At 46.7% G+C, this 13,389-nt stretch overlaps 1 protein-coding gene across 2 annotated transcripts in view; it reads right to left on the bottom strand.

Annotated features, from left to right (window-relative positions):
• The window catches only part of SLCO4A1 (solute carrier organic anion transporter family member 4A1), a 948,198-nt gene that overhangs the window by 325,224 nt on the left and 609,585 nt on the right, over positions 1 to 13,389 (bottom strand). For both annotated transcript variants that reach the window (XM_069650753.1, XM_069650755.1), the window contains exon 7: positions 2,662 to 2,857. In XM_069650753.1, the coding sequence (XP_069506854.1) occupies positions 2,662 to 2,857 (196 nt within the window). The remainder of the gene's footprint in view (positions 1 to 2,661; positions 2,858 to 13,389) is intronic.

The following is a 13,389-nucleotide window of genomic DNA, read 5'->3' as shown; positions in this document are numbered from 1 at the left end:
GTTAAAGAAAAATGCCCAATAAGTACTTAGAAATGTAAAAGCCCTCTCCTCCCCCCTTTAGCCAGACCCCAGGGTACCTTAGTAGGGCAAACAAACCCTTCAGAAGACCACCATGGCATAGAGAAGTGGAGTAGGAGGGGAGGAAGTGGCAGCCATGGAGTAGACAATGTTCAAAGACAGCAAGCAATCACAGAAAATAGAGTATAAACCGATCGAATAGAACAAAAAAAGCACAATAATTCACGCATTGACAAAAGGAGGCGCCAGGAAGCTAAATACAAGCCAATCCCAAATCTGAGAGCCCTGGTAATCTGTGAAGAAAGGAGAATCCAGAAGAAAAGTCCAAAGCAGTCTGAGGTCAGGGCCAAGAGAAACTTCGGTGAAATAAGAGGGGAGAACATTCTCCTATGCTCCAGAGGTGATCCAGAGGGGCGTCAGTAGAATAACCCCAGAGCAGAGAGCCAAAAGGACAAGTAAAGCAGAAGAGACCAGAGGAACACCACTCACGCATAAACACCGAGAAAGCATCGCAGAGATCTGAGCAGCACTCTAAATACAGTGCACCACCAGCTCAGTCTTGGTGTGGCTGACTCCTGGTAATTGGAATACAGATTGTGCCACAGTGGTGCAGGAGGCACGGTAAACAACACTCCCATGGCTGCTGGTGCAACTGATAGCCCCCCCCCCCTCCTAGCCCGCTCAACACGCAAGGGTTAGGGGAAGCACCGATGGAACTGGGTGACCAGGATGGGCGCATGGATGTTAGTAGCAGGTTCCCAGGTTCTATCTTTGGGCCCATAATCTTTCCAGTACACCAGGTAATAAGGGTTCCCTTTTTCAATTTAAAGACCATGATGCCCTTTAACACATATCCAGGCTACAGTCCAGCAATTAGGAACAGGACATTTAAGTAAACGAGTGGCAGGAGTTCAGGGCTTAACATGGAATACATGAAAAATGGGGGGTATCCTCAATCGTCTTGGCAGAGCTAAACAAATTCAAGATCGGGTTAATGGTATGTTCTATCGTGTATGGTCCCACATACTTGGGCAACAACATATGGCACTGAGAATTTGCAGGTGTTTCATGAACAACCATCATTTGTCCCCTACCTGGTGTCCAGGTGCAAGCTTTCGGTGCTGATCTGCATGGAATGTAGTCTGTAGGTGGGCCTTCCAACAGGTGTGCCCAGATGCTGTCATGTATGTTGGAGTGGTGCTGAGGACAGCCTGTCTCAGCGTGCATTGTGGGAGATTTTGGATCGTCTAGAGGCAACATCCGGGGATGTACTCCGTATACAGAAAAACTGCCATATGCAGTAAATTAAGCCAGTAATCCTGGTACTGCAATTAACACAAAAAAAGGCAGCACGGAGGGTCTAAATGTATCTATAAACCAAATATTTATTATTTACTATTTAATTAGTTGCAAATGGGGTGTTTGAACACTGGAATCTAGACAACTCTCAACAGACAGATACTAGAAAAACACACCATATGTTGTCCAAGGATATAGATCAAGGGGATCCATTGATCAGAAAACAAGACACCCAGGCCAAAGCAGAAATGAAACGATATGCAGACAAACTAAGGAGGGCTAAGAAATCTGCACTGAATGTTGGTGATGTTTTGTGGAAGCAGCTAATGACTCATAAGGCAGTGGCGCTGTTTCAACCCGACCTTCTCATCATAACAAAGACCAGAGGTTCTGTGATAACCGCAGAAAATGGGGGAAAAAGAAATCACCAGAAACTCTATATTTTTCCAAAGGAGCTATGAAACAACACTTTCATAATTCATAGTCAGCTGTCAGTGACACAGAATATTGTTACTTTGTGGACACTGATCCATCTGACACTGAGCATAACACTGACAAAGAAGTGGGAGTAAAAGAGACACTTCCACATCTGGCTGCACAACGATCTGGTTGAATAGGGAAGAAACCGGTTGAATGGATTGAGGGGATGGGTTGATTGACATTTAATTCAAGCTGTGGGGAAGTTGTAGCATCTGTGTTCTTTTCTTATTTGACCCGCACCATCATTATAGGAGGAGGGACCTGTCATGGGTCCGTTTCGGAAAGGATGAGCAAGGGGTAAAGGAAGTGATGTGTGGGGGCAGAATTCATTGTTGAGAAGAAGAATAAAGAAAGCACAGTTTTCATTTGAAGCTCGTGTCACCAGCATAGTGTTTAACTCCAGTCCTGACAGAACCTATGCTATCACGCTGTCAGTGAGAGTTACTCTGGGCCCTAGTTGGAGTATCTCATGTGTAGTGGTACAATCAATAATCTCACAGAGCAAGGAAAGGTGATGGTTCAATATAAAGACAGAAAATCGTGTAAGTGATGCGACTATTCAAGTGGTTTACATTTAAGCATCTCTTTAGCCTAATATTGTGGAGGCTTTTATATGGCCACTGATACATTCCATCTTAAAGTCTCACACAGTAGGAATATATGAATAAATATGATCACCTTCTCATGGGAGACAGGCAAAACATACTCACGAAGACACACAAACCATACTTGAAAACCCTTAAGACGGGGACAGTGCAATACTGAATGCGTCCAAAAGATCACCAATGTGCCTTTGTGCTATCTTTAATTGATTAGAACACCCTAATTTTGAAAACCTTTTTTCAACAGGTTACTCATGCTTACCTTCCGGGGTATGGAGCTGTGATGCCAGCCACAGACATGGTGGGACAGTGAACAAGGAACACAAACAAAGCCATCAGACTCAGTAGTGTGCAAAATAAGCTAAACTTGATGATTCCTGAACAGCGCAGCTTCATCTTATTCACAATGAAGCCTCCCAAGAACGTGCCTCCACCTCCGGCTGGGACCACCAGGTAACCTATGTGAAGATAAAAGCGTGTCACTTTAAAGTGCAGGAATACCAAACCATCGACTCTCCTAGCACACACTTAAGGATGACAGCTAGAAGAAAGATATGATAACATTACAACTTCTATGTCTGTGTACAGGGGTGAGTAGTGGCTACTCAGCCCAACACTACTAATAAAGCAGCAGTGATCACATTCATAAAGGTGAAACAGGCACAGCCCGACAGTTATACCTCCTTCATCTCTTTTGGTACAGTGGGACAAGGGCAGGCTATAGTCTTCAGGAGAGATTTGAGCTTGCACAGATGCAACAAAAACAACTGCATGGGTACAAACATTTATACATTCCAACTAAGATCTTTAAAAATAGGAGCTTTGATTAAACTAAAAAAATGCATTGATAAAAACACTACTACTCCCTCCCCCCCACGGCCCTCCATAAGGGAAAACTCAGCAAAATCATATTTTAAACTAAAGGGGAACTCTGTGTTTGTAAACAAGGGGACCTCAGGCAAATATTTCAGCAGCAGAATGTCAGACTTTATGAAGATATCTTTAAAAAAAGGTAGAGAAGGGGGCTCAAAGTCACGAGGGGCCTTAAAGGTTGACTTAGCCACTTCAAATACTTTTAGTTCTTGTCTTCATGGGCGCAACATCATTAAGGCACAATGTCAGCATCAAACCAGGAGCCTGAGCCTGTCCGGCAGTAGCCTGTGGCAGAGTCAGCGAGTGGCAGCTGCAGTTTTCAATGATGCAGAGCTGATCAACAATGGGGATCACTTGCTGGTCAAAGACACTGGGGATGGCAGGTGATGTCAAGTCAGCGGCAGTGGAAGACTGCGGCCTACGGAGCAGAGACACAGGGACTGGCTTTTGGTGACAAGCGGGTTCAAACCCTGTCAGGGTTCTGCAACGGTGATGGCTTGGAGATCAAAGAGACTCGTACACAATCAGGTGGTGTTGAGTTGGGGATGCTAGAAGAGTTGACTGTTCTCAGATGGGGAGACAGCAGAGTTTACGCATCAGCATCAAACAAAACTTGGAGATGTAGAGGCGATTGACTAGTGGATGAAGAGGACTCTGGCCATTCACTTGCAGCATATTGGATGGCATCGAACTGACGTTGAAGCAGTTCAGAAATGCAGGAAGAACCAGGGGTCGCTTCCGTAGTTCTATGGTTGCTGGGAGACCAGTGCAGGAACTCAGGGTCAAGGTGAGTCCTTTCTTCTGTTCTCCCGAACAGGAAGGTTTGTAGAGAGCAAATGCAGAGTTCTGTCACCTCCAGTGAACAGGGTCCTGAGTACTAGCATCTGAGTTGCAGCAAACCCTATCCAGCCAGCTTGCGATCCCAAATAGTCCATAGATATGGTTAGGGAAAATAGCATTCCTCTTACATAATATGTAGAAACGAGCTTGGGGTAGATCTCTATCTTTGGCTGGTTCCTCCCTCTGGAACAGCCTCCCTGCCACTCTAAAACTTGAGGAGAACCATCTCCGGTTCCGCAAACACCTCAAGACGTTCCTCTTTGATTCTGCCTTTGCCCCCCCCATCACCTGCTGATCTGTTCTCTATTGGCACCGTGCACCTGGCCACCCTCTGTCCGCCGGGCCCAGGTACCTGCTCACCCTGCCACCCTCCCGCACTGCCTCCAGGCCACCCCTTGCACTGGGGTCTGTATCTGTACCCATACAGTCCCCTCCCTTTTTTTTTCTTCCTGCATTTATCAGACCTACCCTGTCTGCTCCCTTACACCCAGCACTCGCTGGCTGCACTACCACTGTTTGTTGCCTTTATTATTTATTTATTTATTTATTATTTTTCTGTTACTCCTTTGCTCCGCACTTTCCACTTCTCCTCCCTTCCATGCACTTTTCCCCTCCCCCTCTCCCATGCACTTGTGCTTTATCAATGTCACTGGGCCTAGTAAGATCGTTGTTTTGTTCTCCCCTGTTCCCCTCCCTTGCCTGGTCGTGCTCTGAAACACCTGTGTACGAGCGCGATTGAAATAAAATATCAATATCAATATCTTCCTTGGAGCTCTCTGTCTTCACCTTTCTGGTAGAGGACTTTTTAGCAGACTGTATCCCCAAAAGAGTTCCAGTACATCGTTCTTCAAGCAGTGTCCAACGATGACTCTTCCCCTAATATAGGCAAAATGATACAGCTGACTGGTCTCGTGCAAACATGTTCTTAATGGTTCAATCCAGGCAGCTGGAACAAGTGTTCTTTGTCTGCTGATGTCATACTCATAGTGCCTCGTATGCAGGAAGTGGGGAAGGGTAACGGGAAGTTTGGGAACCCTGGCAAAGTCCAAGATGTGGACACCCCTCTGTGGACTGAAGCTCTCTTCTGGGCTATACCAATTCCACCCTGTTCCTCTGTCTGCTTACTTCAAAGCTCTCCAGTAATCAGCACCCTGATGTGAGGTGGCCACTGTAATGGCAAGCCTATTTTTGAAGCACCAGTTACCAGGGGTCCTTCCAGAAAGGACTCATGTTCCCAGGACGAAAGGGAGTCAGGGGGAACAAAGAGAATGCTTCGTGGGATGGGTCCCAAAATGGTTGTTGTGGGTACACCCAGCTCGGACGGCTAAAAAACACCAGCGCCTGTCCGAAAGGAGACACTGCTCACCAACCTAACAATATATGAAATCAAATGCCTGTTGCTGTAAAATTGTCCAATCTCAGTAGCCACCATGTCAATACCATACATGGTTTATATTTAGATATTAATAACTGCCACCAGGCTGCTTGGTTACACAATTATATTTCGAAGCAGATGTGCGGATGGTTAAAAAGACATCTCTGCCTTTTGGATCTTAAGAGTTCAAGCAGTTGTGTTCAGGAAATCACATGAGACATCTGAACATGCTCTGCAGCCACTGTAAGGCACCTGCTGGAGAGGTCAGGAGATGGTCACAACAAGGCACATGTGGGCATTTATATTTTTGTCATGGAGCATTATGAAAGTTAGGTCTGATTGGCAGATTCTGCATTCAGAAACAGAATTATCATCATCATTTTATTATTACAAATTAAAAAAAGCTCAGGCTATCCCGGTCCCACCAGATGACATTCTGTCACAGAAGATTAGAACTTCTGTTTGCTTATTATAAAGGGCTTATTTCGCAGTAACTCTCAAGACCAGAGCTGGATTACTGCAAACAATCTTAGAATGAAAATGTGCCTTGCAATTTAATTTCTGGTTTTTGCTTCACTACCTCTAAAGAAACACGTGCTACCAGTGGATCATGCTAACCAGTGCAATTTATCATCACCATGTGCAACATTCTGCTCTGCAGTTTAGCGCTACTACAGTAAAATAACACAAAAAAGCAATTTAGCTGAGCAATCTTTTGTAACCATTCTAACTGTTTCCCTTCCCAGAGCTTGCAACCTTTTAGAGCTCTCGATTACTTGGAACAGAACTCGACCATGGGGAATTAGAGAGGCTAGTACCTTGGCAAGTGTTGGGAAGGAAATTAAACTATCCCACCCCCCCTAAGTGCTTTAGAGTGAGGCGAATCCCATATTGAAACCTTTGATGTGTCAGGAGGAGTACTAAGAGATCCCACACTGACATATTATGCGAATTTTAGATGTTTAGACTTAGTGCACGAATATACCCAGTTGCCATTTTGTAGCTATGGCAGAAACATAGGGCCTGCATGGGAGCGCATTAGATACAGGTGGCAAACCTGAAGAAGAAACATGAATAAACCCAAGCGCTGATGAGGGAGATACCCGTGCGGCTAATTTCCACAGAAACCCTATTTTGTTCTACAACTGTTGCCAATACGTTTTATCCCGAGAAGGAATGTATCCTGCAAGGCCATGAGACGGTGCTAGGTTCCTTGCTGTACGTGTTATCACAACCAGGCCAGAGCACGCCTGCTAACTACAAGTTATAGCCCCTACAACTGTCAGAGTGCAAAGACCCCTGAATTCCAAGATACGAGCTGACCCCAGGCCACCGACCATAAGCCAAACAATGAAAGATCTAAAAGAATGGTCACCCTATCTGTACTTTACAATGGCCTCAAGCCTCCCCACTGTACCAGTCCATAATCATGCCAGGTGCCCTGTGTAGTAATAGAGTAGCACTGTTAGAATAATACATTTAATCTCCTTTTTCGACCTTGGTTCCCTGGAGACGATGAGCCCAACTGACCCCACGTGATGGAAGACAGATGGACGGGGCTGGGGCCAATGGCCTGGCATCCTCTATGGAGTAAGATGACCATGTATAAGGCTGCACCAACCAGCCATGTGGGTTTTTACTGTATATTGATGATGCTGTGCCCCCTTTAAAGCTCTTACTTGCACCCTTTATGCTCAGAACGTTCCTGAGCAGTAGAGTGCTTTGCTGGCACACCTATTTTTTGTATAATTAAAACTTGTTATGCTTGCAAGAATCTCTTGGCCTTTTTCCCCATGTGGGTTTTTTTTTCTTCTGGTGTGAGCGTTTAGGGGCGTACCTTCCATTGGTGACCCTGGCGTGATCCCTGAGCCCCGTACCCGCAGAGGTGTCCAGGCAGCTTCTCCGAAGGGGCCATGCCCACCTACAGCAACCAGTCCCAAAAAATGCGAATTCCCCAGTGGCCATGCAGGAGCCGTCTTTTCAGAATTTCTGCCTGCTCTTTGGAGCGGGGCGCGGCTCTGAGGAGAGTGCAAGCCGGTGTTGTTGGAACCCTGTGATGGAGGAGTTTGGGTGAACACGCATACGTGAGTATAGCCTTAAAAGCAAGTGATAACAAGTAGGGGACAGATATATGGAAGAATGTGAAGAGCGTGAATGCGCAGAGAGTGAAATTGTTGGTGTGTTGTGGGTGTGGTATGTTTTATTATTTGGTATTATTCATTTTTTAAGGATAATATTGAGGAAAGGAAAATGGAATGGTAGGGAGCCTCCCAGAGAGAGGGGAGAAGGTGGTAGCACAAGCATCGCATAACAGAGGAAAAAAGGAAATACATAGGAGCCCTGCATAATTAGTGGGCTCGGGAACAGTAGTCGTTTTTATTTTAGCTTGGTTTTTTTGTGTTTTATTGTGTAGGGAAGAGGCCCGGTAAGGGGTATTTTTGTGATTATTGGTCTGAGGTAAGTGTGTTGAGTGTGAGAGAAGGAGGGAGTGGGAGAGATGAACAAGTTACTTAAAAACTGGTAACGTCCTTTCGACAGGATGTTCCTGCCACGTATTCCTCATCTATGATAGTCGTATCTGGCCTGCTTCGCTGCGTCGGAAACATTTTTCATTTTTTTCCAGCAGAGGGCGCTGTGCATGAGGTCGTGGCATTGATGTCCCTTATGGGCCGCTATTGTGTATCAACGTCACCAGTAGTACAAATAGCTTGTGCCGCGCCTGTTGGCTTCAGTTCTGTTTTTTCATTATAATTCAAGGAACCTTCCAGGTGTGCCTCAGACTGTAAGCTCTTCGCAAACGCAAAGTGTAAATCACGTAAATTGTACAGCAAGGTAGTTTGGGTGGAGCGATGAGGAATATGTGGGAGGAACATCCAGTCAAAAGAATGATACCAGTTGGTAAGTAACTTGTTCTTCAAATGGATTGTGTCCTCCCATGTATTCCTCATCTATGATAGCCTCCCAAAGCAGTAATAAATAGGAGGTGGGAGTACTATTTAGCTTTATACTGGATGGAATGAAGTACTGCTTTTGCAAATAGACCTTCTTGGAAGATGAAGAATCTAAGCAGTAATGATCAGCAAAAGTATGAATTGACGCCCAAGTTGCAGCTGAGCACCTGTCAACTATGGGGACTCCCATCTGAAGAGCCGCGGAAGTAGACATGCCCCTCGTTGAATGAGCTCTAAGCTCTTCCGGCGGTTCCTTCCCCGCTAGCTTGTAACACTCCACAATAGCTAGAGTAATCCAGCAGGATATAGTTTGCTTTGTTACCACTGGTATCAATTTAAGACCAGTATAACCTACAAAGAGTTGGTCATCTTGGCGTAATTTCGCCATTCTCGCTATATAAAAACTCAGAGCCCTTTTTGGGTCCTATCTATGCAACCTCTCCTCCTCTTTGCCTAAATCAGGGGGAGGGTAGAAAGTTGGAAGTATTATTTTTTGCGACAGGTGAAAGTCATAAACTACTTTCGGCAAGAAAGACGGTTTAACCTGAAGAAATACCTCATCCTTATGAAAAATAGTATAAGGAGGTTTGCATGAAAGAGCCTGTAACTCACTGCGGGCTGATGTTAGTGCCACAAAAAGGGCAGTTTTCAATGTTAAGAGCCTTAATGGGTAGGAATGTAAAGGCTCAAAGGGTGTGCCTGTTAGATACTTTAACACAAGATTTAAATCCCAGGCCAGGACATGAAATGGTACTGGAGGGGATACGTTAGTGAGTCCCTTCAGAAATTGGATAACTAATGGAATTTTGAAATAAGAAACCTCCTCAGAGGAGCGCTTAAAGATGCAAAGCGCAGCCAAGCATCATTTTATTGTACCAATCTGGAGCCTCAGATTGGCCAGATGCAATAGGAAGGACAGCACTATAGGAGGGCCACATTGAAAAGGGTCCACGTTCTTTTCCTTGCACCAGTTACTGAACTTATTCCAACGACACTGGTACAAAGATTTTGTTGCTGTCCTTCTGGCCGAAAGCAAAATCTCCATTACGTCATCCGGGAGGTCCCAATCCTTATACCTCAGCCTCTCAGAAACCATGCGTGAAGGTTGAGTGTCTGGACCTCTGGATAGAGAACCCAACCTTTGTCTTGCGAGAGAAGATCCTCTCTTTGTGTAAGATGTATTGGAAGACAGATGGACATGTCCAGAAGGTCCGGGTACCACGTCCTCCGGGCCCAATCCTGAGCAATTAGGATCATGGTTTTCCCAAACTTTCTCAACCTTCTGATTACATGACTGATGACGGGGACTGGAGGAAATGCGTACAGGAGTGGAAATTCCCAATCCACTACAAACGCGTCCCCTAGAGCTCCTTGCGGAGGAAATTCCCTTGAGCAATACTGTTCGCACTTCCAATTCAACTTGGGCATGAACAGATCCACTTGAGGGGTTCCCCAAAGGGTGAAGATCTCTTGAAGGACTTCCTGAGCTAGTTCCCACTCGAGGGAGACTCTACTCTGCCTGCTCAGAGCATCCGCCGCTGTGTTCTGCTCTCCGGCTAGGTGAACCACCGACAGAGAGATTCCTTCTTGTATTGCCCAGAACCAGAGCTGCATTGCCTCTCTGCACAGTGATAGTGACCCTACGCCTCCTCTCTTGTTGAGGTAGTACATGGCCACTGTGTTGTCCATCATTATCAGGACATTCTTTCCTCGTACAGATGGCAGGAAGGTATTTAGCGCGGTTACCAGTCAAATGGTCGAAAACATTTGGTCGACAGACAATTTGGTCGACACCATTTGGTCGAATGCCAAATGGTCGAATTTTTTTATTTTTACCCATTTTTTGGGTTTTTTTGGGGGGGTCCCCCCCCAACCCCCTTTTTTTTCTTTTTTATTTTTTTTCCCCACACGAAAACCCACAAAACACATATATATATAACAAAAAAAAAATTCGACCATTTGGCATTCGACCAAATGGTGTCGACCAAATTGCAGTCGACCAGTTTGTCGTCCACCAGTTGACTGGACACCATTCAGCGCTAGTCTGATAGCCCTCAGCTCTAAAAGGTTGATGTGTAGTTTGGACTCGGATGGAGACCAACGACCATTGACTGTCAGATTGTTGTCGTGGGCTCCCCACCTCATGAGTGAGGTGTCCGTCACTACAGTTATCTCCGGCCATGGCTGCCAAAAAGATTCTCCCTTGAGAATGTTGACCTTGCAAGCCCACCATAGAAGGTCTTGAGCAACTATGCTCGGAACCTGCAGAAGATCTGACATATTCCCTGGAAACTGGGACCACTGAGTCCTGAGGGCCCATTGAAGGGATCACATTATCAATCTGGCCGCTGGCACTAGAAAAATGCAGGATGCCATGAGGCCGAGCAACCTCAGAAAATTGTAGTCCGGTAGATGCTGGGCATTTTGGAATTCTGTTCCCATCTGCAGAATGTGTTGAGCTCTCACCTCGGGAGGCAAGGCTTTCCCTGAGGAAGTATCCAAGACCTCTCAGATGAAGTGGAGCTTTTGGAATGGTATCATATGGGACTTCTTGTAATTGAGGGAGAAGCCTAGTTGGTGAAGGAAGTGACAGGTGATCCTCAGATGTTCCTGGGCCTGTTCGGATGAACAAGCCCCGATTAACCAATCGTCCAGCTAAGGGTAGAAGTGAATCCCCCCTCTCCTGAGACTCGCTACCACCACCGCCATCAGTTTGGTGAAAAACCTTGGGGCGGAGGTCAGCCCGAATTGCAGAACTCAAAACTGATAATGAGAGCCGCCAATCGCAAACCTCAGGTACTTTCTGTAATTGAGACGGATTGGCACATGAAAGTAAGCATCCTGAAGGTCCGATGATACCAACCAGTCTTGTAGTTGGAGAGATTGAAGGATCTGAGAAAGTTTGACCATCTTGAACTTGTCCTTTCTGAGGAACTTGTTCAAGTTTCTTAAATCCAAGATGGGTCTCAGTACTCCGCCCTTCTTGGGGACCAGAAAATAAGGGGAATACCAACCCTTGTTCCTCTCCGCTAGAGGTACATGTTCTATTGCACCTTTTTCTAGCAGGGTTAATATCTCCTGCACAAGGAGCAGATCTGGAATTTTGACAGAGCTGGCTCCCGGTGGATGATCCTAAGGCCTCTTTAGAAAAGGAAGGCAGTAACCTTGGGATACTGTTTCCAGTGCCCAAGCATCTGAAGTAATGCCCTGTCATTCGTTCAGATGCTGAGAGATTCTTCCTCCCACCAGGGTCTTGTGGGCTAAGGCCTCAGAGTGGCTTAGAGGCGGCTGCAGCAGCAGCTGATGGCAAAGATGCCGCTGCTGAGGCTGATTTAGCACTTCTTCCTCATCCACCTTTCTGTGCAGCCTGTCCTTTTCCTCTACCAAAGGAGGAGTAGTAACGAAAAGAACAACCTCTCCAGGAAGATGACCCCGAATAAGGTTGCTGAGGTTGCCGAATGGAGGCGCTAAGGGACTTAGCCGTCGCCCTGGAGATCTGCAGCTTCTCCAAGCCTTCATCCGCCTTGCTGACGAACAACCTCGAGCCGTCGAAAGGTATGTTGAGAAGCCTGCCCTGCATGTCTTGTGCAAAACCTGACTTTCTCAACCACGCAAATCTGCTCAGTACCATGCTTTCAGCCATGGATCTGCTGATGCTTTCAGCAGCATCTAGCCCTGTGTCATGGCCACAGGCCCCAGAACACACAAACCACACCATCTAGTGATGGGGGCAATGGGTCACTTGACTCCCTTATGTGCCTTTGGGACCTATAAACATAGGGGCCCTGGCTGGACTCAGGCCTTTTGCGCCAGGCTCATATAGAGATGTGAGCAGGAACGCTTTATTTCTGTGCAGGAGTGCTTTTACTTTATTTCAGTGCAGGAGTGCTTTTATTTTACAAGAACTTTCCCGGAGCTGAAAGCCTTTATTCCAGAGAACATCCTCATGTGCTGACTCATCGGGTGTGGCTCCCTAAGACTGGTCTCCATGTGCTGACCCATCAGGTGTGGCAGGGTGTGGCAGGCAGGCTGAACCTGGTGGGCGTGGCCTCATAAGCTCTGCTATATAAGCTACTCCATCCTTAAGGCCGGTGCTTTGCGTTACTGTGCACTCGTGTGCAACATGACGCTCACCGCCACTTGGACCAGTTTACTTACCTTTGAAACCAGGCGTTCTCCTGCATACTCATCTCCAGGAAACCGGTGCTTCATCGCTTCATCTGCAGACTCATCTCCTGACATCCAGTGATTTTGATCCCGACGCCGCAGCACCGCACTCCGCATCCACAAACTCAGACCCTGTGAAGAAAAGAAAGACAAGGTTAGAACATCCGTCCTAGTGCAGCGCTGCATTTGTACCCCGCGTGCCCCCTAGTTAACAATTTACCAGCTACTGTACCGCTGCAGCTTCGTTCCTCATTCCCTCCGGCTGTCGCCTCAAGCTCCGCAGCTTCTGCCGGGCCGGCAACATCACCTGCAAGGGAAGAAAGCAAAAGAGCAAACATCAAAAGTGGAACGGACAGCAATACAGGACAACACACTTTACAATACAACAAAAACAGACGTGGAAAGACAAAGGCAAACAGGAACACTTACCTGAAGTATAGTGGCTTAGTCGCAGCAGGACTGGACTACCACGTGTAAGGGACCAGTGAAGGAACTCAGTCCAGATCATACAAGCGCTCTGCCAGAAGCAGCAGGACGGAGTCCTCGCCAAAACTAATTAACAGGTGAGCTTTCCAGGGACAGTGCATCCCACGGGTACCACGGTTTGGGAGAAGGGGTCTGGAAGGGGATCAGGCGCACACGCTGGCATACTCACGCCCCCTAATCTCTATTCAGGAGCAGTCCCAAGCAGCATCACCTATCACCACCAGTCACCACATAAGCGCAGAGGGCGAAGTCGGACCCGAGCGACCTCACCCCCGGGAGGGCTGCAACCGTGCCCCAA

This window comes from Ambystoma mexicanum, chromosome 3p (assembly GCF_040938575.1).
Source record: "Ambystoma mexicanum isolate Mex_15411 chromosome 3p, UKY_AmexF1_1, whole genome shotgun sequence".
Taxonomy (NCBI): Eukaryota; Metazoa; Chordata; class Amphibia; order Caudata; family Ambystomatidae; genus Ambystoma; species Ambystoma mexicanum.
This window is presented reverse-complemented; position numbering and strand designations above follow the sequence as displayed.